We start from the raw sequence: 21,657 nt of genomic DNA on the forward strand, positions 1-21,657 counted from the left end.
CAAGTAGAGTTCTGGTACCTGAACCGAACTTTGGACTGTCGTTTGGACTAACCTGAAAAACATCCATGGGTCCACTCATCCCTAGCCAGGACCCAACGAAGTAGAGATGAATATGAGACCGGAGTAAGAAAATAATCTTGAATGAACTTGTAAAGCACATGTACAGATGGCAGAAATGTTACTTAAGTAACACATCTTCCGCAAAATTCAGAGGTATAAAATTGTTGGTTACATGTAGTAGCACATTTCTGATTGAGGGCCTCCATCTTCCCTTGTGAGCCGTACGAGTCGAGGTGTGTCGCTGTGGTACATCACAACTATTCTTAATTTGTAATTTATACGGGCCACAGAGTCCAGAGGTGCCACTTTGTCTCATTTAGGGGAACACGTGTCCCACCCTGGCCAATCTAGTATTCCTTCACCAGAGCTTTCAGGTATGGCTAACATTTCACTTTCTTATGTAGTATAGATAACTCTATCGATAGGCACCCCACTTGCCTGCTGCTGTAGACTACTTCTGCTGCTTGGTTACTTTAGAACTTGCTAACTGAGTATAATCTTCTCTCTTCTCCACACACAACACCCTTATACGGGTTTTCCCACAAACAAACGTTCATTTTAATCAATAGATTTTGGATAATAGTAACTTTTACAATTGGATGTGTGTAAATATAATGTTCCTGTGCTGAGATAATCTTATAAATGTGCCCCTGCTGAGTAATGTCTGTGTCTGACCGTACAGGAACATGGTCTGATCATACCACATCTACCGGCCATGGGAGGAAGCAAAAGAGAGAGAGTAAGGGGATCACGGCTGATTCTTTTTGTGAGGTAAAAAATTTCCCTTCCTGAATGTGGTATGATCAGACCATGTTCCAGTACGGTCAGACACCGCCATTACACAGCACACCGCAGGGTCGCATTTATAAGATTATCTCAGCACAGGAATATGTTATTAAACACACAAAAAAATGGAATTTGTTATTATTCCAAGATCTATTAATTAAAATCCCACTTTTGTTTGTGGAAAAACCTCTTTAAGCAATGCTGGATGGTAAATGTGTGTTCCAACTCTGAGTACTTTCCAACAACTAACTAAGGTCTTCAGAAGAGGAGCTGAAAAGCTTGTCCACTCCTGTTTTTATAACTGATATAACCTGCATCTGTAAAAGAACATGTATATGCAACAGACATCTGAATGAGGCCTAAGGCAGAGCCAATCGCTAAATGTTTGTACAACAAATTGTGACACAAATGACACTGATACAATAAATTGTTACAAAATTAAAAATAGATCCACTATATTGCTATTATAGAAATGTATCCTTTTGCTTTTTAAATATACAGTACATTTCACAGATGATAACCAAGTCATATCTAAAATTGAAACCAGCTGGAAAATGAGTATTCATGGAAAAAATCCATAATGCTTCATCATTAAAAACAAAAGTTTTCTATCAGTTTATGCTTGATAAACTAACACTTTCAATTCCAATGAAACAGAAACCTGTCACAAATGGAAACCTCTTTTTAACATGTATAAGGTGACACAAATTAGCATGCATTAAGACATATCCGATTTATGGTTCGTTACTGTAGACATGATGGTTGTGTCTACAAAAAGAACACCTTTGTATCAAAAACAGCTGATGTAAATGTTGTGTTGATGCAATTGTCAATCAAATATTTTAAAAGGTCTTGGTGTGGCCAACACATAATCGTCCCAAAGTCTTAATTGGTTCATTAACGTAGAAATCCTGCTAGACCAATTAACCTTCAAAATTTCTGCCTGATGGGAGAAAAATGTTCATATTCTCCCATAGGGCCATATAAACTGCCAGAAATGGTGAAATGTTTGCCCCCATACTTTACCTATAGTATTCCCCATTAAAATAGAAAAAAAGTTGAGTTAAAGGGGCTGTCCAATAAAAGGGAAAAAGAATCCTTCTTAGTTACTTGTGGGCCCCATAGAAAATAGGTTATCCTCTGGGAGTAGATTGACCGTCAAATTTCCCACTGCAGCTCATCAATATTTAGTTAGAGAGGACTTCCACTCTGGCGAAAGAATAAAGGCTGCAGCCAGTCACCAGCAGCTGATTTTTGTCATATGACTACTGCATCACATGACTGATCGCTGATTTGATTGGAGCTGGTATGTCTTCAGAGTGGACATCCACTATGTTGTGTCATGCGACTAATGCAGTAATTCAATGTCCCATCAATGTCACGTGATCCACTGTTAATGGCAGCACTGACATTGCTAGACGTGTGGGAGATATGTAGCATGTTTATTTTCTCTGTGGTCTTGAAGTGATTTAAGCTGGGGTTGTTGAGTAGGGGAAAAAATTATTTTTATTTATTTTTTTAAGGGCTTATTCACATGTCAGTATTTGGGCAGAAGTTTGTGCAGCGTCCCAGGGTCCTGGTCTTTGCAGTAATGTCATTCTCCTCTAGGGGAGGGTGATGTTATGTTTTGGAGGCAAAGAAGGACAACTGCATCCAGGTAACACAAACATGCAACACATTCCACACTCCAGGCCACCAGGGGGAGCTTCTGCTCCTATTTATTAGGTCACTCCCCACACTTAGGTAAGACTAGTGACCTGTAGGGAATGTGAGTTAGTTGCTGGTTGGCTGGCTGAGCTTCGCTCAGGTAGTTGGTCCCTGACAGGGGTGGGATCCTGTCAGAGATCAAGACAGAAGGACACGGAGCTGTGCATGCCCTGAGAGCTGCAGCTTCCAGAAAGACACTGAAAGAGAACTGTATTGCAGAGAGGGTGGAAGAAGTCGTAGCAAAGGAGTGGATACCAGAAGGGGACCAGCCCTACACAGGCTGCTTCCTTCTGAGGCACAGGATCTCGGTAGCCGGAACACCGAGGGAGCAACGATCCTTTATGCCTTGCTCCAGAGACCGGCAGGACAGCTAATTTCACATTACCTGCCAGCCCTATACCCAGGATCCAAGGTGGCACCCCTTAGAGGCTGGGGCATGATAGAGTCCCTATAAACCGCCTCAAGCCACCGGTCATACGGGTTTGTCCTATCCATCTGGGGGACAGAGAGAGAGAGACATAACATCTACAACATCTGTGAGGACCTTTATGAGAAGCTTGGCAGTAAAGGACTACAACACTGCAGCGCTAGAGGAAGGCTACTGATTTCAACCTGGACAAGGGGACTCTGAACTTGCCTCTAAACCGGCCTGACTCTGTCTGCCCTGTGATCTGGTGCTCTGGACTGTGGATGCTGAAGTCTTCAGTAAAGGTAAAGAGACTGCAACCTTGTGTCCTCATTCTTCACTGCGCCACTCACCATCCACCATCTACACACCAGGAAGCCCTGGGGACATACTTCACCTGTGGGAAGGTATACCATCTAGCTGCCATAACATCACCCCAGCGGACCCCTTAAAGCAGCGTCGGTCACCCTGACCGAATACCGCAGGTGGCGTCACAAACATTTCCCCTTTAAAGACCTTTCCCTTTTGCATGGAAGTCCCAGGGCCACGGACTGGGTCAGCCACCGTGAACCGCAGGACCCGATACCGAGTACCCTGCTGCCCTGACGGGGCGCTCCATTTGCATTTCTCAGACATAGAAACTAAAATTGAAAGACTGACACCTGTTCTGTGTTTTGGAGAGACTCCAATTTTTGGCATCAAAATAATAGTCAAAAATACTGAAGTGCGAATTAAGCCTAAGAGGTATTTCACTGAAATACTGTAAAAAAAAATGGAGAATTATTGCCATATTCACCTAGAAAATAATGTAACATCTGTAATTCGGGTTGGCGTCCACACCCAGGCAAATGCCAGGGCTCTGAGCAGTCTAGGGGCCCACTCTCCATTGGGGACACCAGTGCACTATGGGGGCCCACTGCCAGCACCCGCGAGTGGGCCCTACTCACCCCCTCCACCCCACTTGCAATACTTGCCTCTCCCCTCTGCGGCATCTTCTGCGTCTCCGGACTCTGTGAGGTTCAGGTCAGACGGCACGATGACATGACTAGTGTGTGTCCTCTGCTCTTAACAGTCACAGTGCAGAGAGCCGGAAGGCGGTGACTGTGAGGAGTCCAGAGCAGAGCAGCGGCCAGCAAGTAGAGGTGAGTATTTCAATTTCCTCTTTTTTTTTTTTTTTTTTTTTTTTTTTCATGTTTGGAACATTTATATGGGGCCCATTATATATGGAGCATTATATGGGATCCACCATATTCTGTATGGAGCAATATATGGGGCCCATTACCACTGAAAAATTATATTGGGTCCATCTTTTATTATATTGAACAATATTTGTGGGTCATTATTCTGCATGGAGCACTATCTGGTGCACATAATACTGTATGGAGGACTATAATCTCTGGTTTCTGAGCTATTGTATAATTTTACAATAGATATCACTCGTAATGTAAGAAGTAAGTGAAATATTTGGCATTGTACTACACCTATTTTTCTCTGATGTATCTGCATCACAAATCATGGTGTGTGTTAAAGGGGCCCACAAATACCTGGAGCTGGCCCTGCCTGTAATGCACAATCGGATTCAGGTGACACAGTTGTGTATAATGCAGATACAGAACATTGATTACCACATTGCAGATGAATCATTCAACCTCCAGTAACAGGTCCAGAATTTGCTTTGCATCTTTGCTATATCCCAAAATGTCATGGTCAATAGTTACAAGCTTTTTTAGGATGCAAAAATAAAAATAATACATGACTATGGAAAAATTGGGATACTGAGGCAGATGGCAGAAAAATCATCCTACTTATAGTAGACACAAAACGTATTTTCAAAGACAAAAAGCTAGTGACTATAACAGAAGCAAAACAAGCCTCAATAAAGGTAAAGTGTTGCAGCAACTACATAAAGCATTTAAAAGCCCAATTTTACTCAAAACTGAATGAATTCAGAAAAGCACTTTCCAGAGAACAAATGAAATTTTATGTATAAATTCATCCTTTTGCCTTTTTTCTTTTCTAAGTACAGTTTCTTTAACTTATGTCCATTAGGAACTCCAATGAATATTGAGTACTATATTACTCCACAACAGATTTGGGAAGAAAAACGAACACCAGGTAAAGGATATCTTCTACATGATCAACAAACTTTGCAAACCTCAATAGTACAAGCCAAAATAAGAAACCTTTCTGCAATCTTCAACACAATATGTACTTTTTTGAAGTCTTTATAGGAAAGAGGGAGAAACGGTGTGTAATGGTCTTCTGTGCTGCAGCTTTTTTGTAAAGATTTTGCATGACCCCAAAGCTGGATTCACAGCTACATTACTAGTACTGCTGTATGATATACTCCATGCTACTGCTTCTCAACACGTGCTACAGGAATCCCTTGTGTGCTGTGTATGGGAGATATTCTAGCCCCTAGCCTCCACCCACTAGCACAGAGACAAAAGAAAATTGTGTTCCTGTAGGGGAAAGAACTTGTGAGCATTACCTGAAACAAGACATATTAGAAATATTGTGTTTTCTCATGTGCGCACACATGACACTTTTAATTTGAATAGGCTAAAAATACAGGTACCTGTTAGGGTATGTCCCCACAGTGAGTATTAGGCAGCGCTTTGGACACAGCACATGTCGGCTGCGGCCAAAGCTCTGCCGGCTTTTGAAACGCAGGTGATTCCGCATGTGTTCATTGATCCATGCGAAATAACCATGCCCAATACAATGGAATGATGACATTTATCTTGCGGAGACTGAGCGTCTCCGCAAGATAAATAGATGTGTTGCATGTCTGTCTCCGCAGGGAAGCCGGAGGAGTCCGTGCACACAAAGTGGAGATGGGATTTCTCCAACCCGCAGCGTTTACTGACCGTGGGAACACACCATTTTATAAGCTAAATTGTGAAAGCTTGTCATGATATGAGGTAGAAGTTGCCTTTTAGAAAATTATTTGCTCATTTGGACTAATGGCCATACAGATGTATACAATTATGCACAAACATCATTAGACTTTAAAAACATCCTTCAAGTCATACATTTTGATTGAAACTTCTTTTTAATGTGGCTAACAGAACAAACCCTTTAAATATCGGCACCAATTTTGTAATAAATAAGTAGTTATTATTACTAGATGAAACTCCGTGAGGCTTCTGATTCACCTTGTGGTCAGGACAATATTTACCACTAGGCCTGTACCTATAGGTTTCCTTAACACGCTGGAGGAAAGCAAGGTTTTGGCTGCAGTTTATGTGTACACTAGAAATGAACTTATCTATTCACATTATGCATATTTGTTAGCCGCTCAATGCTTTGGGAATGATAAAGGCTGACACTCCAAAAGTCTGCAGAAATGGCTTGATGAATATGAAATTTGTTAGTGTACGCAAACCTTTTACTTCCATACATGACTTAATGAGGTTATCCATTTTTTCCCAATTCGATAGTCTTACTGTACGTTAAAATAACTGGGTTCGGCGGCCTTGTGCTGTCTACATCGGTATCCCTGCTGAACCCAGTGATTGGCTGCAGCAGTTGCGTGATGTCACTGTCACATCACCTATACAGTGGGGGGAGAAGAAAGGGGGGTTAGCAGCAGAGATGGAGAAGTAAGGGGTAAGCACAATTGACTGTTTTTACATAAAGAAAGTACATGGAATTCTAAATGAAAGGTAAACTATCCCTTTTTAATGTGTTTTTTACAGTAGCTTTCACATTGAAGTCAATGACCCTTAAGGCTCGTTTTTTTTCTGAATGAGACCTTATACTATGCTGAATCGAGCAGGTCTAAGCCATCACTGCAGACAGTTTATAATGTGGAATTAACCAATCCACTCCTAAATCTATTATTTTAAGATGCCTGGACGTGGGTGGAAACCTTTGTAAAATAGCCCCCTTTGACTATTCGTGATACTGCAGATGTCCAAAATTTTTCAGCTATGTCTTGCAAATTACGAAAATAAAATCATTGCCATATAGCATAGAATATATTTATTGTGGGATTCCATACCCTAGATCAGTGTTCCCCCAACTCCGGTCTTCAAGAGCCACCAACAGGTCATGTTTCCAGGATTTCCTTAGTATTGCCCAGGTGATGGAATTATTGCCTCTCCAGGTGATGCAATTATCACCTGGGCAATACTAAGGAAATCCTGAAAACATGACCTGTTGGTGGCTTTTGAGGACCGGAGTTGGGGAACACTGCCCTAGATCAAAAAAACAAAAACAAACTTATCCTGCTTGATGGTTAGCTTATAAGGAGCCTACAGGTTCCTGAGATGTAAATCCAGTACTGCCTGCTGGAGTAACGTCAGTATTACATGGCTCCCTTTTAATATAACTGGGGTGGCTATGAAAAAATATGGCCATATAAATTCAAGTCTTGTCATGTTACATGTTAGAAAAATTCCTATGTTAAGGGCTCATGCAGACGTCTGTGGATCTCGGACTCCTCATGGACCAAGACGCGCGGAATAGATGCGGTTCTCCCGACCGGAGCATGACCCCGTCATATATTTTTCGGAGGCTGTCGCCCCGAGAATGGCTAATCAGTCTTGCTACTGCTGTTTTGTTGTGATAGCCAGTGCAGGCTTCAGCTGTGGCCAGGAAGAAGACTGAAAGCAAGAAACTGAATTATGGCATTCGGGCATATGACATTTTTTTTTTTTCTTTAGCAAATACTGTAAAATTTGGAAAACCTTTACTTGGTTTCCTAGTTTCATCAAGTATACCTGATCTCAGGGGAAAGGAGGTTGTAGTATTGCACTTAACTGATATCTAATAGGCACCCACTTTATGAGCTATGTGGACTATATTTTTTTCAACGAGGTCTTTATTTTTTTTTTTTATTCATAAAATGTACTATCAAAGCCAAATGGGCAAATGTCAATCACGTGACCGTTTTAAACTGGGCAATGATGAGAATCTGGATCGTATGAATAATTGTATTTATTGCCCAGTGTAACAGTTTCTTCAGCTACTGTCAGACACCTCTAGTGTTGGGTTATCTTTCTTGGGAACAAAATATCAGGCTTTCGACATGACCATATTGATAAGCTGAATGTCAAGGGGGAGCAGAATTGTAGTCCTCCGCATTCTCCCCAGTAGATGGTCAGATGGTCCCAGATTCTACCAACATTACAGTGTGTAGGCTAGCAAGAAGAGTAGAGGGAGTTACACGTGAGTTGCAGGATCTGATTTGACAGAGGGGGAGTTTGTGTGTTCTCTTGATGCTGTCGGAACAAGGGGAAAAAATAAATTGCCAATGGTTCTTTCAGATGTATTTCTCTTACCAATAGATAACCATTTTACTTATTTCTATTTTTTTGTGTTCTTGTTTTCGTTTATTTTTTTTCTTTCTCCAGGCAGTCGTGTGGTTGGATCACATGTATCGGTAACTATTGCAGGCACAACAAACTGGTACCACCTTCCAATGGGGTCATTATTCCAAGAAAGTCCCCAAGGAGATGGAAGGTAATACAACTAATTTTTGCATCAAATGAAAAGTTCTTAAAGTGCTCAAAATGAGTGCGTGGTCTGCTACACCAGGGCATCCTCTGCAAATATGCCCTATTAGGGAATAGACATCATAAATGTGAGTTCCCCTCTCTGAACAATGCCTGTCTCTTTTGCAGGCTCAGAGCATTTATCTGAATGGTTTAACCTAAAGCTGCACTGCTTTTCTCATTGGGAAGCAGTGACCAGCAATTTAACTGTTTACTGATTGCAATGGTGGCACCCGATTTAATGGGGCAGTCTGTGACTAATGCCTACTCATTCATGAGCATGGATAAAAAACAACAAATGCATTTTTTCTTATTTTGTCATATTTTAAGCATGGATGGATTATCAACCCTCACTGATGAGTCCTGTATATCACTACCAGGATGTTTCTTTCTAAGATTTGATCACCTGGAGCCCGTTCTGCTCCCATTAATTCAGAAGATCCAAAACATAACCGGTAGGAGAAATCTTTCTTTACTCTATTAATTTACTGATTTTACTGGAATCTTTTATTTTCTCTGTTTTGACAATGGTCATTAAATATTTTCATTTTAGGGCTATAGTGGCATGTTATGTAATTACAAAATGCCGTCCTCTTTTAAGAAAAAAGAATGTAATTGGGAGATTAGGCAGTCATTCCTGGGTCTGCTTTTTCAGTTTAAGAAATGGATTTTTTTTTTTGTAGGCTTGACTTGTAGTTTTAGATATTTGTGGAAAAAAACAAAGGTTCCAAATCTGAGTAAACCCAGATGTATGTATGTTTGTGTTTGTGTGTGTGTGTGTATGTATGTGTGTATATATATATATATATATATATATATATATATATATATATATATATATATATATATATATATATATATATATATATATATATATATATATATATTTATTTCTAAATATTGGTGGTCTCACAGATGCATCAGAGTTAGCGGACCTACTTACTTGTACATTAGCCACTGTAAATTCAGTCTTTCAATTCAGTCTTTCATGGACCAGAGGAAAGGACAATATATAGGATCTGGAAACATGAAGTAGCTGTTAGATGGTTGCTGTCGCATTCACCTGCCTGCTGCACATGAAAAATTGCCTGTCAAGTGTTCATGTGTTTTCTTTAGGAAAAAGTAAGAAAGTAGGAGTATTCTGTGCCATAAAACAAAAGGGTCGCTCATTTAAATTTCAACTTCCCTATCCGTCTTTATCCTGACATCATCTGTCTGTGGAAAATTTGGAGGATCCCATTAACATTAGCTGGTCAGCTGGTCCTGCTGAGCTCTGCTGATTCACTAAATGTGACTGCAGACTTGTAAATGCTTGCAGCGTGCTCACTGTGAAGATTTTGAAGTGCTTTTGCCAGGAGCGGGCAGTCATGTGACCACAAATATGTAATTTGCATACTTCTGGCCACATTTCAACTAGACATGACCGACCTCACTCAATTCTCTCATATTGAACGAGGTGTGAAGGTCTAGACTGCATATTTGAGGTCACGTTCCCAGCACTTGAGAAACCTCACAGCGCACACTGCAAAGATTCACATGTCTTATATCTGCAGTCAGAGTGAAAGCTGACTTGTAAGCTAAGGCCAGACAACCCCTTTAACTATGAACTTGCTGCTAACGCGGCCCAATTATCACACTACAGTGGGAGAATCATCAGAATGGTATTTGTGACTAAAATTACTCAAGAAAAACTATTTTTATATATAAGATTTTATAGATGGCAGGATTCATTGAATTTGCCATAATCTACCAGTAGTAACCTAAGAAATGCGTGTATTTACAATATGTATCTTTTATTTTAAAGGCCTTACGGTTGTCTCCACAAAACAAAGTCTCTTTCATGAGCTGATTATTGAAACGAAGCAAAAGCCTTTTGCGGATCTAGTTGGTCAAGAAGTCCAGTTTATTGTAGTAGGTTTATACATTTTCCTTTTTTAGAGCATACAATAGCTGCAGGCTTATGCAGCGATGCTAACTTGCACAGACAGCAGATGGCGCTGTGTATCTTGTTAGTTTAACACTGTGCTGTATGACCTCTGTTTTTCTTTGTATGTGTTTTCTTCCTGTAAGCCACAATGTCATGATACTAAATGGTTTGCAGTATTTCCCATGAAAGAGTTCATTCTCCTCAATACCATGCACGCTGTTTATTCAACATAAAGCGGGTATTCTAGGGCCCATTACAAGACTGCTACAAAATTTTGATATCTGACATAACAGAATAAAGGTAACTATATAAAGAGGACATCTGCTTATTCCTATCTGCAAAGCTGATCATAATACTGTGAGAGCTATACAAGCTGTGGTCAGAGGTAAATAGCGCATGAACTTGACCTCAGGAGACTGGTCCTAATGTGGAATAATAATAATTGCTCCTATTTGCAGTGTTCTGTTTATTGCCAAATTTAGATTGATTCGTACTAGGGAAAAATAATTACTACCAGGACAAATTTGATAGACATAAAAAGTTAAAAGTTATATATTGCCTGTTTAATTGAATATTTATGAGCTAAAATACTAAGCAACTATATATACATACAAGCAGTATTATTTTTAGGAAAAGTCATTAGTTTAATCTAATCTCGTACAAGACTTTTGGCCAACTTTAATACGATATCAGTCTGCGCTGCTATAAGGAAGAATATTTAGGACCAAGTTGCGTTGAATTTTTTATTATTTCCACAGCGTTCATGTTGGACTACGGTTTTTCAAGTGGAAAAAAACTATTGCATTTTGATCCTAAGGATTCTTTATTACAGCAACACAGTCTGATATCGTGTTGTCATCCTGGAGGCGGTCATCCCCAGCCACTAATTCAAGCGAATAAGGTAGCACACTGTAGGAGGCGGAGTGCTCGGTCAGAAAGCTAAACAATACATTTGAAAAAACTGACCGTCACATCCATACATACAATCCCCAGCCACTAGGCAGCAGCTGATATCTTCAGTTGTTCATACAAGTTGTGCCTGCACAGACCCTGCTCAGCTGAGCACCTTCCTTTTACTTTTTTTGCACCCAAAAGGGTATCCCCGTTTACCCGATGGTCTTGTGCGCTTTTGTTCCCCTACACTTTTTCTATTCAAGACTTTTGTCACCTATACCTGCAGTCAGTACTCATTGAGCATCTAAAGGAAACCTCGAAATGTAATGCTGGCTTCTGATGAGATGTTACTTCTTAGTCTCTTTCAGGAGGTGAGGATCAGTGTTTTGTGCTGAACAGCAGACTGGACAATGAAAATATTGTGATTGGTGCATTGGTGAAAAAAATACCTTTTATCGACCCAAATCATGTCCCATCAATTCTGGAAGTATTACGACACCAAGCAGCCTACAACACCCTGCTGAGCAGCTGTATATCGAGCACAATAAACCCTAATGGTAAATCTAGCTGCCATTTTTTTTTTAAACTGCCTACAATGCTACAAGATAAATAATTCAAAAAATTAATCATTTTACTGGTTTCCTGATGTTGCCATTTTGATTCTCTGCTGGTCTCCGTTCTTTTTTCTCCATGCAGCAGCAGTCAATCACTTGTCAGCGCCACTGAGGTCACCATTTCTGCAGTTACATATCCATATCAACATCACCTCATGGAACGGAGACCTGAAAAAAACCAAAAACCACCAGGATGGGAGCGGCAGGGGATTCCTTCATATTGTATAGGGTTTTTGAGTCCAGCTGAGAAAGTTGATAGTAAAGGGACAGAGAAGAATTGGCTGCATCTATTCTAAGAGTAGGCTCATCTGTAACCGATTTACTTGAGTGTTGGGTCTTGTATTAACATAGTAATAGTTATTAAGGTTGAAGGAAGACTGTAAGTCCATCTAGTTCAACCCATAGCCTAACCTAACATGCCCTAACATGTTGATCCAGAGGAAGGCAAAAAAACCCATGTGGCAAAGAGTAAGCTCCACCTTGGGGAAAAAAATTCCTTCCCGACTCCACATACGGCAATCAGACTAGTTCCCTGGATCAACGTCCTATCAAGGAATCTAATATATATAACCTGTAACATTATACTTTTCAAGAAAGGCATCCAGTCCCCTCTTAAATTTAAGTAATGAATCACTCATTACAACATCATACGGCAGAGAGTTCCATAGTCTCGCTGCTCTTACAGTAAAGAACCCGCGTCTGTTATTATGCTTAAACCTTCTTTCCTCCAGTCATAGAGGATGCCCCCTTGTCCCTGTCTCAGGTCTATGATTAAAAAGATCATCAGAAAGGTCTTTGTACTGTCCCGTCATATATTTATACATTAAAATAAGATCACCCCCTTAGCCTTCGTTTTTCCAAACTAAATAGCCCCAAGTGTAATAACCTATCTTGGTATTGCAGACCCCCCAGTCCTCTAATAACCTTGGTCACTCTTCTCTGCACCCGCTCTAGTTCAGCTATGTCTTTCTTATACACCGGAGACCAGAACTGTGCACAGTATTCTAAGTGTGGTCGAACTAGTGACTTGTATAGAGGTAAAATTATGTTCTCCTCATGTGCATCTATGCCTCTTTTAATGCATCCCATTATTTTATTTGCCTTTGTAGCAGCTGCCTGACACTGGCCACTAAATGTGAGTTTGTCATCCACCCATACACCCAGGTCTTTTTCATTGACGGTTTTGCCCAGAGTTTTAGAATTAAGCACATAGTTATACATCTTATTACTTCTACCCAAGTGCATGGCCTTACATTTATCCCCATTAAAGCTCATTTGCCATTTATCAGCCCAAGCTTCTAGTTTACATAAAATCATCCTGTCATATAAAATTGTCCTCCTGTGTACTGATTACCCTGCAGAGTTTAGTGTCATCTGCAAATATTGAATTTCTACTCTGTATGCCCCCTACAAGATCATTAATAAATATGTAAAAAGAAGAGGGCCCAACCCTGTGGTACCCCACTGCTAACCGCGACCCAGTCTGAGTGCGCTCCATTAATAACCACCCTTTGTTTCCTATCCCTGAGCCAGCTCTTAACTCACTTACACATATTTTCCCCTCTCCCCATTATTCTCATTTTATATATCAACCTTTTGTGTGGCACCGTATCAAAAGCTTTTGAAAAGTCCATATACACTACGTCCACTGGGTTCCCTTGGTCCAGTCCGGAACTTAACTCTTCATAGAAATTAGTCTGACAGGAACGGTCCCTAGTAAACCCATGTTGGTATTGGGTCATGAGGTTATCCCTCTTCAGATACTCCAGCATAGCATCCCTTAGAATGGCCTCCAGGATTTTACCCACAGTAGAGATTAAGCTTACTGGCCTATAATTACCGAGTTCAGTTTTTGTCCCCTTTTTGAATATTGGCACCACATTTGCTATACCCCAGTCCTGTGGTACAGACCCTGTTATTATGGAGTCTTTGAAGATTAAAAATAATGGTCTATCAATGACTGTACTTAGTTCTTGCAGTACTCGGGGGTGTATCCCATCCGGGCCCGGAGATTTGTCAATTTTAGTGATTCTTAGACGCTGCCGTACTTCCTGCTGGGTTAAGCAGGTGACACTTAATGGGGAATTTTTGTTATCACTCAGGATGGGTTTTAAGGATGATTTTACATATAGACACACCCCTCCCCCTCGCCTCAGTCATTTCAGAAGAGACTATAACCCTGCAAGTTAACAGCCCAGTCATGGCTCTCATCCAGCCACGTCTCACATATCCCCACCATGTCATAATTATGCACCAACAACATTAATTCAAATTCGTCCATTTTGTTGGCGAGGCTTCTGGCATTAGTATACATACATTTTATGTATCTCTCTGCACCTCTATTCTTTCTTAAATTATTAATTGTTCTAATCCTACCCCTCATGCGACCGCCACCCCCAACTTCCTTATTTGTGCCCAGGTCTCTATCTGCACTATCTTCCCCTCCTATAAAATTAATACCCTCCCCCCATTCCCTAGTTTAAACACTCCTCCAACCTTCTAGCCATTTTCTCCCCAGCACAGCTGCACCTTCCCCATTGTTTTACAGCTCTATTTCTTTCTGAATAGAACTAAATTGCCAGTTATTACGCTATTAAAAAAACCCAGAATTTAAAAGAAGGGTTCGTTGCAGGACAGAGCACTTCCATTTCCTCAGCTCCCAGCTCAATTCTCCACCTAAGGCCATGTTCACATGGGAGGATTTTAGTCAGTATTTCACATCCGTATTTGTAAAACCAAATCCAAGAGTTGGTGAAAAATGCACAAGTGGTGACTAGTGTTGAGCGATACCTTCCGATATCTGGAAATATCGAATCGGATTGGATCAGACTGATACCCCAAAAATATCGGATATCGCCGATTCCGATACCGTAAACCAATGCAAGTCAATGGGACACAAATATCGGAATGAATATAAACCCTTTATTTCCTTGTAGGTTAACTCTACATGAAGGAAAACAACTAAGAATAATATAGAATGTATTGGGGAAGGTGGAGGAGACATTAAAGGCAGAGAGGTTTAGCCCAATCAAATGGAATAGCAGGAGTTAAATTTTTTTAAGACGTTCGGAGTTACAAAGATATTGACTATGCTAAGCTTTTTTATATTTTGTCAGATATTTGTTTCACTACTTCCATGCTCTTCGCCTTCTTTTTTACTTCTCCCACACTTTCTCCTTCATCATCCTCAGCAGCAGCATCTTTTTCATCAACTTCTTCTTCACCTTATTCATCTTCTTCTTCACCTTCTTCCTATTATTCTTTTTTTTTTACATTCTTCATATTCTTCTTATTCAACTATTCTTCTTCTTCATATTCTACTTCTTCATCTTCTTCATATAATTCTTCTTCATTATTGTCATGATCCAGTCCGGAGTTTAGTCCTGTCTGCTCATTCTCTGAGTGGATCATGTCTAGGGTTAACTTTGCTCTGCCTCATTTTGGGCTCAGGTTTGCTATTTAGCTCTCAGGTATCCTGAGGGTGGTGTCAGCTATAGCTCTGTCTTTGGCGTGTGTACCTGACTCTGGAAGTTCTTGATTTGTCCTGTTGTGAACCCTGACTTGTCCTGTGTATGTTATCTCCCCCTGCCTGCCCTTTCCCAGTGTCTCTTTGTTTGTCTGTAGATCTGCTTGACTCCCTGTTACTGACCTCCTGGCTTGGCGTTTTGACTCTGTTTCAGCTTGTCCCTTTTGTACCGTATTTTGCTCGTCCTGGTTTACTGATCCCTTGTTATGTCCTGACTATCCATTTTGTCTAATCATTTTGTACTGTAATGCTATCCTGTGTTCTGACTTGGCTATCCTGACCTCTCTCTCTCTCGCCACTAGGTGGCGTTTGTTCAGCTGCTCTGTGAGTGCAGTCTCGCTGCTCCACCAAGCTCCCCCTGGTGGAGGTTGCACTGTACTGCACTGCAGCTGCATGACAATTATATTCTTATTTGTGACAGGCATTCCTGTAGTTTTCTATAAAAGTTTGAAGATTACACCTTCTGTTCTGCCTGTCACAAAAGATTTACAACAGGATTTGTCCGTGTTCAGTTTGGCATGCAGCAGCAGGTATTTTCCAGGGGCACCATGAGGAGGAACAGACTCACCCCCATACACTGCTTAATTGTCTTCTGCTTATAATTATATATATTTTGTTCTGCAGCTTCTTGTTCTTCTGCTTCTTGGTCTTCTGTCTCTTGTTCTTCTGTATCTTGGTGGTTGTCTTCTTGTTCTTTGTCCTCTTGGTCATCTTCTTCAGGGTCATCTTCTTGGTCATCTTCGGGGTGGTCTTGAGGGTCGTCATCTACAGGGTCGTTGTCTACAGGGTCGTCGTCTTCGGGGTCATCGTCTTCTTCTGGGTGGTCTTCAGGGTCATTGTCAGGGAGATCCAGAGTGATTACCAAAAACCATTTCAAAAAGCTTGAACTTGGAAATGTAGCAGAAGGTACGAGAAGGCTGAAGAACTGCCGAGAACCAGCTGATGGTACTGGAACCTGGATGGGTAGCAGAAGGTACAAGAGCCAATGGACCTACGAAGGACCAGCTGATGGTACTGGAACCTGGTTACTAAGCAGGAGGTACCTGTGCCAGAAAGCACTACCAAGGACCAGCAGATGTTGGTGGAACTCGGATACCGAGAAGGAGGCACCTAAGTCAAAGGCTCTGCCTGGAACCAGCTGACGTTACTGGAACCTAGGGGGACCTATTCAAGATTGACTTCCACAGAACCAGCTAAAGGTACTGGAACTCAGATAGGCAGCAGAAGGTCCACATGAAAAAAAAGGTTGCAAGGCCGCGAGCCGGCCGCAGTTACCAAAACCCACAGTCCTACAGGGGGTGCTTGTTCTATTGGCACTACGGAACCAGCCTTCATTGCCAGATTCCACAGCCCACATAGGAAGCACCTGAACTGCAGGCACCATAGAGTCGGCTATCCCGACCGCAAACCAGAAAGGACAACGTATTGGAGGCAAAGTGACGTTGACACTACCCGGAAACAGCTGGCGTGCTGGAACCAGGCTGGGCAGGAGGGAGTACCCGTGCCAAAGACACTTCTGAGCTGCAACTGGTGGTGTTGGAGCTCAGGGATTACAGTAGAAACAGAGTGTAGCCAGAGGCCTAATTGGAGCAAGTTTAATATCTGTAGTAGTGTGAGTGTGGACTGAGCAGGAGAAATTGCCAGATACACAGCAGGGGATCAGCTGACGCTAATGAACCCCAATAACACTGGAGCTAATGATAACTGTGCATACGGCACTTCTGAGCAGCAACTGGCGGTGTTGGAGCCCAGGGTCAATGCTAGAAACAGAGTGTAGCCAGAGGCCTAATTGGAGCAAGTTTAATATCTGTAGTAGTGTGATTGTGGATGGCACTGGAGAAATTGCTGGACACACAGCTGGGGATCAGCTGACGTTACTGAAACCCAATAGCACTGAAGCATGTGTTGACTGTGCAGATGGCACTTCTGAGCAGCAACTGGTGGTGTTGGAGCCCAGGGATTACAGTTCAGGTGGTAGAAACTTGAACACAACAGGAGACCTGGATACTGTTGCCAACCAATTATTTAATCTGGAAGAGGAGTGGCAAATTCCTGAAAGATCCAGGCCTTGTTCATTTTCAGAAAAGTAAACCGGTCAACATTATTGGAGGATAGTCGCATGTGACAGTCTGTTAATACACCACCTGCGGCACTAAAGACACATTCCGATAATACACTAGCAGCAGGGCAAGCCAGCACCTCCAATGCCTACTGGCTAAGCTCTGGCCATGTATCCAGCTTAGAGACCCAAAACTTGAAGGGGGAAGAGCCGTCTGGGAGTACACTGAGAGGGCAAGACATGTAGTCTATCACCATCTGATGGAAACGTTGCCTCCTGCTGACTGGAGCCATCTGTGATGGTGTAGACATTTGTGGCGGGGACACAAAACTTTGCCACATTTGGGCCATACTGGTCTTGCCTTGTGTTAAGGTGCTGCTTCTGCTCCCGTGCAGAGCTTCCTCCACTGCTTCGACGCACTGAGCTGCTTTGTAAAGCACTAGCAGCACTGCTCTCGGGTGGAATGGAGAACATGATGAAATGCACCAGTGTGTCTTGGTACTCCCGCATTTTACGCTCCTGGTTCAACGGTGTTATGAGGCTTTGCAAGTTGTCCTGGTAGTGAGGATCTAGGAGGGTGTACACCCAATAATCAGCCGTGTTGAGAATGTGGGCGATGCGGCGGTCGTTTCTCAGGCACTGCAGCATGAAATGAACCATGTGCTGCAGACTGCCAACTGGCCAAGAAACGCTGTCCCCTGCTTGAGGCATCATCTCTGCCTGCTCTGCATCACCCCACCCTCGCTCTACATACTGACTACTAGGGCATTGTTGACCTCCCTCCTCTGGACAGATGTCTTCCTCCTCCATTGACTCCTCCTCATCCTCCTCAAAGTGTCCCCTGCCTAGGCCTTTGTGAGGAACCACGTTGCGCAGACTGTCCAGAAGCAGATGGCATTTGTGACTCCTCATCCTCCACCTCTTCCAAAACCTCCTCCCTTAGTGCTTGCAGTGTTTTTTCAAGCAGGCAGATAAGGGGGATAGTGCATCATCTGCACTCGCCATCCGCATGGAATCATTGAAAGCACGCAAAACATGACAGATGTCCTTCATAGAGGCCCACTCAGTGGTTGTGAAGTCTGAACGGCACGCAGTGCGACTTCTTTGCGCCTGATGCAGCTGGTACTCCATTACTGCTGCCTGCTGCTCACACAACCTCTCCAACATATGTAATGTTGAATTCCACCTTGTGGGTAGGTCACATGTGATGCGATGTTCCGGAAGGCGGAATCGGTGCTGCAGAGCTGCAATGCGCGATCTGGCCATGCTGGAATGCCGCAAGTGAGCGCACTCTAGGCGGACCTTGTGCAGCAGTGCATCAAGTTCCGGATAGTCCCTCAAAAAAACTCTGCACGACCAAGTTGAGCACATGTGCCAGACATGGGATGTGAGTGAGGTTACCTAGGCCCAGAGCTGCCACCAGATTTCGGCCATTGTCACACACTGTCCTGCCTGGCTGGAGATTCGCTGGCACAAACCACACGTTGCTGTGCTGCTTGATGGCATTCCAGAGCTCCTGCGCTGTGTGGCTTTGATTCCCCAAATTAATTTCAATACGGCCTGTTGACATTTGGCCACGGCTGTGCTCATATCGGTCGTAACAGGTAAGCCTTCACGGGTCCATGTGGAGGTAGACTGTGACGGCTCCTGCAGAGAGAATTCAGAGGAACAGGAGTATGAGGAGGAGTAATGTGTTCAGACTGGATTCCTGCAATCCTTGCTGCATTCAGAGCCTGTGCTCGGGGGTGATTTGCCGAGTGTGGGGGCCTTTTCTCCCATGCCTGTACTACCAATGGCTGTAGACTGACCTGGGAGTGTGAGGATGACAGGGAACTTGGTGCTGTGTGTGGAATTACACTGTGTTTCTGTACAACAGTGCCAAAGGTTCTTCCATGGCGATCCTGTGAGGAAGCCAAACCAGCTGTGTGTGAGCTGGAGGAAGAGGCTACAACACGAGCTGAAGAGGTGGTAGGTGGCGCTGTAGGTTGGCCTAGGTCTTCAGTGTCATTGTAACTCCACCACGTGCTTAGTCCGCACATGTTTCCACATATTTGTGGTATTGAGGTTGCTGACACTTTTCCCTCTTTTGACTTTCTGATTGCACAGCTTGCATTTGACAAAGCAAATGTCATCTGCAACTGTGTCAAAAAAGGACCAGGCACTGCAAGTCTTGGGAGCGCTTGTTTTGGGTTTTGGAAAAGGCATGCTCCTAATGGGTGCCAAAGTGGAGGCTACAGGCAACGAAGTCTGCCCCCTCCCTCTCCCTCCGTTTTGGGCCATTCGGGGAATCTCTTCTTCAGAGCTGCTCCCACCACCTTCCTGTACCTCACGCCATGATGGGTCAAGGACTTCATCATCTACACTACCCTCTTCAAACAACTGCTTCTCCTGGGTAGTCAGCACAGTACACACCAGAAAGTGACACCTGAGTCTCATCATCAGATGCGTACTGAGGTGTGCTGACCGTAGGCACTGGCCCACCCACCTCTTCCTATTCAGAGAGACAAAGCTGTTGCGCATCACTGCATACTACCTCTTCTTCAAATTCTCGAATGCTGCTTGGCTGGCCCCCTCTTTCCAAGCCAAGAGATTCAGAGAACAGAAGTAGAGATAGCTCCTGTCGAGGGCTCTCTAACTGCCTGGGCAATTTGGCAGGTGGTAAAGAGACAGATGGGTGCTCTTCAGTGCTCTGGACCTGAGAGGATCTGGAACTAATTGAAGTCGATGCATTAGCTGCCATCCATCCGACAACGGCTTCAATTTGTTTCTCCCGCAGCAGTGGGGTACGGCGAGCTCCCTACAAAGCTGCACATAAAGGACTGTTCCCTGGTAAAACTGGGGGATGCTGAGTCACTGGTGCCCCCAGCAGGCACAGAATCCCCACGTCCTCTCCCTGCAGAAACTCCATGCCCATGCCCACGACCATGTGCCTTACTCCCTGCCTTCTTCATCTTTGTAGACTGATAAAGATTGGCAGAAAAGTACTAAGGGCTTAGTGTGCTTATTCCTGAACAGCTGCTAACAGGTATAAGAAACACTAATTTTATAAAGTGTGGACTAGACTTTAATATGAGCTAATGTGGCCTACACAACTATAAAGTGGAGTGTTTGGTGAACTTTATTCACTTTTTGTTTTTTCACAAAAAGACACTGGATGTGCCCAAAGATGTAAAACCGATAGTATCACAAACTTTTTGTAGCTATTACAATGCAAGAAGGTAACCTACAATGCAATAGATGAGGCTCCAAAAAATAGGCTAATACTAATCTGGCTGGGGCTGCAGGGCACAAGGCTGCAGAAAGGCTCCTTTATCTACTCCTATATAGTGTGTGCAAGCAATCTAGCTGGATATGGATGGACCCACACCAATAGGAGAAATCAGGAGACATGAGCAGCACTAATGCAAAAAAGGACAATTTATGAGGCAGTGACGCACGCTGAGCGGATTACAACCGGAGGTGGCTGCAGAACACACTACAGCGTGAGCTGCACACACACACAGAGACCTTGCAGACAGCCGTGAACAGTGCTGCAAGGCAAAAGAAAGCTACAGCGGTTGATAAAGTAGCCTGGGTAAAGCACAATCAAGCAAATCGGTAGCTAAAACTGTCCCTCAGAACAGCCGCATAATGTCCCTAACTGAATTCACAGCAGAGTGAACTCAAAATGGTGGAGTCGGCTTTCATAGTGCATCATGACATCATTTCAGCAGCCAATCACAGCCATGCCTAACATGCATAACAGGATGTGCCCACACTTCTTCGGATCCTCACTGGCTGAATAAAATCAAACTGGCTCATTGCATTATGTGAACGTCCGATTCCGGTATTCGATATACTAAAAGTATCGGAACTCGGTATCGAAACTCCGATACCGCGAATATCGGTCGATACCCGATATTGCAGTATCTGAATGCTCAACACTAGTGGTGATGAATTTCAATGATACTTTATCTCTGATTGTTTCACTCTTGATTTTTGACTTGCACATACCGATGTAACATACTGACCAGACACTGAACAAGTGAACGTGGCCTAACTCTGCCCTCCAATATGCACTTGACCGTTAGCACTGCAGCATATCCATCACCAAGGGAGAGGTGGAAATAAAATTGAGGAGAGGTGAATCACTGGAAGTGCTTGTCCTGCCCAGAGCATTTCTAGTCTCATTTGCATA

At 43.0% G+C, this 21,657-nt stretch overlaps 1 protein-coding gene across 1 annotated transcript in view; it reads left to right on the forward strand.

The window, feature by feature from the left end:
- The window catches only part of LOC143782098 (mediator of RNA polymerase II transcription subunit 1-like), a 108,191-nt gene that overhangs the window by 64,031 nt on the left and 22,503 nt on the right, over positions 1-21,657 (forward strand). Inside the window, exons 10-14 of the mRNA XM_077269212.1 lie at positions 5,009-5,074; positions 8,320-8,428; positions 8,791-8,915; positions 10,265-10,371; positions 11,640-11,838. Coding sequence (XP_077125327.1) covers positions 5,009-5,074; positions 8,320-8,428; positions 8,791-8,915; positions 10,265-10,371; positions 11,640-11,838 — 606 coding nt within the window. The remainder of the gene's footprint in view (positions 1-5,008; positions 5,075-8,319; positions 8,429-8,790; positions 8,916-10,264; positions 10,372-11,639; positions 11,839-21,657) is intronic.

The sequence above is a fragment of the Ranitomeya variabilis genome, chromosome 6 (assembly GCF_051348905.1).
Source record: "Ranitomeya variabilis isolate aRanVar5 chromosome 6, aRanVar5.hap1, whole genome shotgun sequence".
NCBI classification, from domain to species: Eukaryota; Metazoa; Chordata; class Amphibia; order Anura; family Dendrobatidae; genus Ranitomeya; species Ranitomeya variabilis.